Here is an 8,149-nt window from a genome sequence, read left to right as displayed (position 1 = left end):
TTAAAGTTAGATATAAGTTTTCCATTGGAGCAAAAAAAAAAAGATATATTTAAGAAATCATTAAATCCTCAAATATTTTAGTGTCTAAATTTAATATTTAAGATGGGATTAATATTTATAGTATTTTTGTTTTAATTTTTCAAAAACAGCTGTGTTTTATGTGAGAATCAGGATACTTGCTAATAATTCAATAAGCACGTTCTAAACAATTGTTTACCATAAAGTAAATAAATTTAAATGATAAAATAATATTTACTCTAAATAAAAGAGTTATGACTCTAATATCAATCGATTCAAAGGCTCGTGATTCTTTATTAACCCTCATGTATCAAGACAATCATAATTGACAAACTGTTTAGGATAATTCTCTATTCAAATCTATCGTTTGGTAATTTTTCACTATAACACTGGACAATGTATGTATCAACACAATCATAGTCGACAAAATTTGTGTCTGCAACAAATCACGACTCATAAATGTGCTTGTCAATTTTTCAGAGTATTCCACTAGAGACATGTCCTAAAAAATGCCTAGAGTTTAGAAGTGAAGCAATTCCTCAGTTGCTTCCGAAGGATCTTCCCTGTGGGAGACCTTGGTATCTTGTCAGTGAAGATCACTTTCCTAACCTTCTTGTATGGAGCAACCTGCCAGAGTAGAGTTGAAATGTGAAAAGCATTTTCTACAGACACTAGGTCCTTGAATTCAAGTATTTAATGTGAAGTAAAATGGTTTGTCGTATCAAGAAAAACCTGCTCAGCAACATAATCCATAATATGCTTTGGAGAAAGCACACTTCCAACCTTCTTGACCACAAATGCCACTGGTATCTCCCCAGTTTCTTCATCCATGGCACTGAAATGGAAAATGATGCAACACTTCAGGTTATATTTTGATGGCCGAAAAGAAACTTCACAAAGTGTGTCTGACTAAGTGCATGTTTGGAAATCTTTCTACAATTGATTCTGAAGCTAGAATCAAGTCTGAGAAAAGGCATATGTTATGTTAGTAGCTTTAGGGTTTCAAAATTGATTTTGAGAAAAGAGAAAGTGATCCAAACATGCTATAAGATGTAGCTATTTGGATTCCTAAAAAAGCATATATCTCAGCAACCAATGAAACGGGTATATTTTCAATTCATAAAAGCAGTACACATGCAGGTAGGACTCAGTAGTTAAACAAGCATTTGGATACTTACGCTGTAACAGCAACATCAACTATTTCAGGATGCAAAATTAATACAGCTTCTAAATCAGCAGGAGCAATCTGTCACATGCCATAGGCATAGGTAAGAATTATAGCATGCATACAAATTGTGTAAAAGTAAAATATTAAAACAACATATCCTCCTGTGATTGAAGATCACGCAATATATAGATAAATATTTTAGGGAAACAGACCCCTAACCTCCTAAAAAGTAATCCTTTATATTACTAGGCATTAAAGAGCTTTACAATAGGATTTACAGTTTCTTATGAAAAAATTATTAAAATCTACTATCGTCAGTAATTCTATTTTTTAACTGCATATTTTATGTATTGTAAGTCAATATAGAATTATAGATGAATTGATCAACCCAAAAAACATTTCATGTTTGAACATGAGAAGCTTTTGCAGCTATTTACCAAGTAAATGAAGTGCTTAAACAAATTCTAGATGCTCACCAATAAGGTGCTGGAAATTTACAAGCAACAAAATCAATCAAGATATTATCAGATACCTGAAAGCCCTTGTATTTGATTATATCTTTCAAGCGGTCAGATATATGTAAATACCCATCCTGATCAAAATAAACAACATCTCCAGTATGTAGCCAACCATCTTTATCTATTGTTGAACTTGTGGCTTCCTCATTATTCAAGTATCCTGAGAAATTTTAGAAAAATTTAAATATATTTTGATTAGATTTAGAAATATCAGGGAACAAACACGCCCCTCTAATATAGGAAAATGATAGAAACAATCATAACAACAGACTTAAACAGTTGCCTAGAAAAAAAAATTCAGGAGCATTTTACTGATAAGGAGGTATCAGGGAATCTTTCAACTAAATAGTTATCAACAGAAGCAACATCTAGTTATATAAAATCAAGTTAAACTAAATCATTCATTCTATTACTATATTCAAATCTAGAAACATTGTAACAGATGAGTTTATAATCTCTAGGGGTGTAAGCAGATCAAACCCTATATGGGAACAAATTAACCCAACCTAACTCAATGTTTTTCCGGTTTCGATTGGATCATTGTTTTAGTACAGGAAAAGAATGGTAACCTAATAAATGAATAAGGTCAATACTTTCTACCTCAGGAAAGAGTACATATTTTTACCTCTCATAATTGAAGGTCCTCTCAACCAAAGCTCACCACTGCTACCAGGGGGAAAAAATGCACCACTAATCCAGTCTACCACTTTTGCCTCCATGTTTGGAGCTAACAACCCTATTGAAGAATGGGTCCGAGACTTTTCGCTATTGAAGCCACGTGTCCCTACTGCAGTCGACTCGGTCATTCCATAACCCTACAAAGAAACAATCTAACAGTTGTGGATTCTTTAAAATTTAGGAAAGCAATAAAGCTATAAATAATGGAAGTTCAAACTTTGATGGTCCAGCATTAGTTGTTGATGTGAATATCAATTGCACAATAAGAGCATCAACTATCAACTATCACCTATTAAACAGAATTCAAAAGCTAGTGTATGCACACAGAGAGAAAGGGAGGGGGGGGGGGGGGGGATAAGTATATATCAAACATGCTTCCCTGCTTAGAAATGCTTGTGCGTAGCTCTTGCAAATTGCAAACTAAACAGTATAAGTTTATTAGTATTTCCAAGATCCATTTCATTCACCACAATCTCACATAACTAATGAAATGTCATGAAATCAACATTAAGCTTACATCAAGATCACAACAACAATGACACCAAATGGTATTAAATCAAGCAATTAGATGATGCTGGCAGATGACTTGCATTCTTTAAATAATAGTAAGTTGTTCCAAGGATCTTTACCTGTATAAAATCAATATTAGGGAAAGTTTGTACAAAGTCATCAATAACCGCTGCATTCAAAGGCGCTGCACCACTGGAGACCTGTATCAAACTCTGCAGCTTACTTCCATTAACACCCTTAGCCTTTGTTGTCAATGCTGTCAACATCGGCGGAACAACAGGAAAGTGTGTAACTTTATATTTATCAATCACCGCGATAACCTCATCAATGTCGAATTTCCTCATCACAACAACCGTACAACCCAAAGACAGTAATCCCATACCGAAGAGCGATAAACCATATATATGAAACATGGGCAAAACAGCTAGAAACACATTATTCAAGCAAGAGTATTCATATTGAGAAGCTTCAAACCTCACAAATAGCTCAACCATAGCAATAAGATTTTTATGGGTCAGAACAACTCCTTTGCTCACCCCTGTAGTCCCAGAAGAATACAATATACCTGCAGTGTCTTCCTGCTTAATAACCGGCCTCCGAGGCAAATCAAAATTGCCAGAAACCAGGCTACAAAACCCTGAGAAACAACCAAGCTTCAAACCCTTCTCATTCTCTGGCACAGCAACAATGGGAATGCCTAATGGTTCTAGTTTATTGAAAATTTCAGGTACAGTAAAAGCAAAACTCACACCACACTCAGTAATCTGCTTACGTATCTCATAGATACTACTGAGAGGGTTCAATGGTGTAACAACAGCACCTAGATAGAGAACACCCAAGAACACAATGGGATAGTAAATGGAATTTGGAAGCAGAAGCAAAACCACATCACCTTGTGAAACACCCAACTTGTGCAAACCAGAAGCCATGGATTTGACCAAAGGTAACAAGTTTGAGTAAGAAATAGAAGACCCAGATGAGGAATCAACGAGGGCTGAAACCCCATCATGACGGTGAGAGAAAATGAAGGAAACAACGTCGACAAAAGGGTCGGTGGGAAGTTCCATGGAAGCGTGTTTGCTGTGGTAAATTCCGGAATTTGGTGAGTACCAATGAGGGTGAGTGGTAGTGTTTTGGGGCATGGCGTCGTAGTTCACGTTTGCCGCCATTGATTTGAGAAGCAAGGTGGTTGCAGAAGAGTGAAGCTACCACTTCAAAAACCATGTCTCATGGTATATATAGAGAACATCAGCATCATGTTCCGAAATCGGAACAATGGAATGTTTGGTAAATGACATTTTCTCCCGGCAATTGGTTCTTCTTAAAAACATTGTTAAATTATTCTTGATTAAAAAAATAGTCTTTTAATGTGCTCTAAAAGTTGCACCTCTTCGTTAATTCTTATAAGCACACCGAGGAAAACTTTTATATAGGGGTTACAATGAGGGTTGAATTCGCTGAACCAACCAGCGTAATCGGTTAGGCAGAGCGGGGTGAGTCAAACAATTCAATTCGTTAACTCGCGTAACTCTGACCACTTAACTTGCGAGTCCAGCCGGCGGGGCGAGTCAACCTACTTGGTTCATGTTTTTTTCTCTAATAAGGTATAGACAACTTCATGTTTTGAGACTAGAAACTTTTATCTCGCTCAACTCGTGCAATGTGAAAACAACAAGCATTGTAGTTTCTTTAGTTTTCATACAACATTTCCTTCACACACAGTCAGGCGGAACGAAACCTTGTCTTTGCCAATCACTCACAGATCGCGTCCCAACTAGTTCGCTCATCGTTGTTGTCGATTCGTCCTATCTCACTATTGGCGTTCTCACTTGCAACCCACCCTGCTCACAAGCCAACTTGTTCGCCCATCTTTTATGCCTGCTCGCCGTCCACAGTGATCTCACTCTGTCTCTTTCTCTTCATTAAGGTGTTTGTCTTAATGCCCCCTTTTGAAGCTTTCATTCTAAGACATATGTGACCAATTCCTTTAAGACATATGTGACCAATTCCTTTGAGATGTGTCCAAACGAGTCTTAGTCCTAGAGTTTGTCAAGGAAGGTAGGTCTTGATTTGGAGTTATGAAGTTCATGGTGGACTCATCCAAAGAGTCATTTAAGCAAAACATTCGATATTCTCTATTTACTAGTACTAGTATTGAACACGTGTCATGCACAGATCGTATATTAAAAGCACGAAGTTATACTAAAAAGATAACTGAACACACATATAGATCTTAAAAGTTATCAAGTTTTAATTAAATTCTAGTAAAAACATCATTATATATTACATTCATTGTTGTTGAACATGGATAACTCAGTAATATATATATATATATATATATATATATATATATATATATAGTCAAAACAAAAGATCTTTTTAAAATTTCAAAATCAAGATCGAATACTTTTCTGAAATTTCAAAATACTCTTAAGTAAGAAATTGTGCAATTACTTAAAAAAATTATGAGCAAGAAAATAATTTTAGTATTGATCTCAGACTATTCGGTTTTGAATGGTTTCGTATAAGGTGCATTATGTGCAAAGTCTTGCACCGGTGCATGAATGGGTTTTGGCCATAGAAACCGCATATTCTTTCAAGATCCCTTTAATTTTAAATTTATACTTAATTATAATTATTTTGATTTTTACATTAATGCCCTTGTCTCCTTCCTCTTGCTTTCCCTTGATGATGACGCTGCTCAGCCACTAAGTTGTCGTCGCCGACGATAACCGTCCACCGTCACGCCACCGTGGGTATTTCCGGCCTACCTCCTTACCATTGTCGGTTTCAGAAACAGTTCGAGTCAATAAATCAAAAACCGCAACCACTCTTTGCCACCCACAACACCAACGTCTTTGACAACTATGTCCAGATCTAAATTCCATAACCCTTTGCAGAAGAAGAAAACCCATAACCCTCTACAAAAATTATTGCAATGAAAAACACTATTCAAGAGGAAAAGAGGGATAAATCATGAAACAAAATTCACAAGGTTGCTTCACTGTACATATACATACAATGATACAATTTGTGCAAAGTAAAATCAACAGAGGAGCAATGAGAAAATTGACAAATAGTTGAAAGAAGAAGAAGAGGGATGGGAGATAAATAATTGAGAGGGTCGAAATTAAGGTCAATGAAGATGGCTCAATCACTGTGAATGGGTCGATGAAGATCTTGGCGATTTCAGAGGTTGGTGATGATGGAAGAAGGTGGGAAATTGGTGGTGGTGGTTCTCACCCAAATGTGCAACGCCCCTTGTCTCACCTTCTCTAAATTGGTGTCAGCGATGATGACGGAGAGGAGATGTCGCAGTACTCGTCGTTGAGGAGGACGTTTTGCGGCGACGGCAGAAAAGTTCTGGCACGAAAGGGCCTTACGGCGTGCTGTGCCATCAACGGGGAAAGGGAGAGAGAAAGGAGAAGACTGAAGGGTTGTTTTCGTAACTTTACTCTTTTTTTATTTTTTTTGGGTGCTCTTGCACCGTGCAAGACATTGAATGCAAGTGCACCCTATAAGCCACCAATTTTGAAATACTCAAAGCAAGAAATTATGTAATTACTTACAAAAATTATTAGCAAAAAATTATATAATTATTCTTTTTAGAAAAAATGTTAGTTGTTATAGTTGTTAGTAAATTAGTTCCATAAACAGGGTTTGAATCTTGACCCTTCACCATGCAAATCCCTTCATTTCTCTTAGCTCACTTTCCCTTTCCCCCAATATTAGACTATTCGATTTTGAATATTTGACTTATCATTCCCAAACAATTTCCACTATCGTTTGACATGTGTGTTCGACTCATCAATAGACAATAATGGTTAAAGAAATCAAATTTAAATTTATTTTACTTTATAAATGATATTGAAAAATGTTATGAAACTTAATAATTGTAATGACCAAATTTTGGGACCAAATTTATTAAGTTTCTATAATAATAAAGATTGTGATCAATGATTTTGTAATTGTATCAATTTGTTAACATCATTTAGGAAGCCATCGTCTTCAAAAAAAATTTATCGTAATATATCAATGAGATTGGATGATGTTAGGAAACTTAATAATTGCAATGACCAAATTTTTTGACCAAATTTATTGTTTCTACAATAATAGATATTATGATCAATGATTTTGTAATTGTATCAATTTATTTTTTTTTTAGAAAATAAATCAACAGAAAATATAGCATATAGCAGTGGTTGATGTTGTCAGGTGCTACTTTTCTATGAGCAAAAAAATTGAATTAAGAAGAAGCATAATGGGTGCTTCAACCTATTATAAAATGACATGGTGGAAGTTAGAAATAACCAACTATAAAAATTTAAACAGAACTTGCATACATGTGGTGATGATGTTAGGAAACTTAATAATTGCAATGGCCAAATTTTGGGACCAAAATTATTAAGTTTCCATAATAATAAAAATTGTGGTCAATGATTTTGTAATTGTATTAATTTATATCAATTTGTTATCATGATTTTAGGAAATCATCATTTTTAAAATTTGAAATAATTATAACATAAAATAATATTTTAAAATTTTTTTTTATAAAGTAAAAAATATGTATAAAATTATATAACATAATCCAGTTAGTAATTACAGTACAGTATAAGAAAAGAATAAAGTCAAATTAGAGAAAGGCTGGGAGAGTGCCGACAAGAGGAGTTGCCACTTTTTAATTTGAAAATAAATTATAGTATAAGATTGGCTGTGGTTTCATGGTGGATATTATGCTCTTTCCATATGTGGAAGTTTGCTCCCACATATTTTCTATATTATAAGAATCGTTTGTAGATCCATCTCTTTGATTTTCTTCCTTTTTTAGGATGAGTTTGGGCGGGTTTACCCACCAATCAATCATTTTGTAGCTCAGCTTTTTTTATGCCCACCAACACGCAACTAAGTGTGGTATTAGTTGGCTTTTCCAACTCACATTCTCTAGCAGATCAACGCAACGCGGCCCAGTTAGGCGATAAAAAATGGGGCGAGTTTAGTCCGTATTGCCACCCTACTTTTTTTTGTTGAAGGAGGGAGAATTTTTAACTAAATATTGTTTGGTCCAGTTTTTAGGATGAGAAATGAGAGGAATAAGGGGGACCAAAACTCTCATAACTCAATTTTGCCTCCCCTCTAAAAGTCGGTGAAATAATTTGTTGGATAAAAATGTTCTGACTGAGTTGTAACATGTAATATAATTTAAGAGTTCATTTATTGATATACAGTTTGACAAAAACACTTTTATTTAAAGTTGAGT

The 8,149-nt window shown here is 34.9% G+C and overlaps 1 protein-coding gene across 1 annotated transcript; it reads right to left on the bottom strand.

The window, feature by feature from the left end:
* Positions 1 to 284: 284 nt before the first annotated feature.
* Positions 285 to 4,196, bottom strand: LOC130740209 (4-coumarate--CoA ligase-like 6). The gene is made up of 6 exons (XM_057592726.1): positions 3,012 to 4,196; positions 2,330 to 2,519; positions 1,719 to 1,864; positions 1,197 to 1,264; positions 751 to 853; positions 285 to 645 (listed from the first exon to the last, which is right to left on the bottom strand). The coding sequence occupies exons 1-6, from the start codon at positions 4,059 to 4,061 to the stop codon at positions 532 to 534; spliced, it is 1,671 nt and encodes a 556-aa protein (XP_057448709.1). The 5' UTR covers positions 4,062 to 4,196; the 3' UTR covers positions 285 to 531.
* Between the last annotated feature and the right edge of the window lie 3,953 nt (positions 4,197 to 8,149).

The sequence above is a fragment of the Lotus japonicus genome, chromosome 2, assembly GCF_012489685.1.
Source record: "Lotus japonicus ecotype B-129 chromosome 2, LjGifu_v1.2".
NCBI lineage: Eukaryota > Viridiplantae > Streptophyta > Magnoliopsida > Fabales > Fabaceae > Lotus > Lotus japonicus.
Note: the sequence above shows the minus strand (reverse complement) of the source record. Positions and strands in the feature narration are given on the sequence as shown.

Excerpts from the sequence above, each read along its gene's own strand:
- LOC130740209 (XM_057592726.1), bottom strand. The coding sequence starts at position 4,061 with ATGGCGGCAAACGTGAACTACGACGCCATGCCCCAAAACACTACCACT. Across the intron at positions 854-1,196 it reads GTTGATGTTGCTGTTACAGC|TGCCATGGATGAAGAAACTG; the intron begins GTAAGTATCCAA and ends TTTCCATTTCAG. Across the intron at positions 646-750 it reads TGGATTATGTTGCTGAGCAG|GTTGCTCCATACAAGAAGGT; the intron begins GTTTTTCTTGAT and ends CTACTCTGGCAG.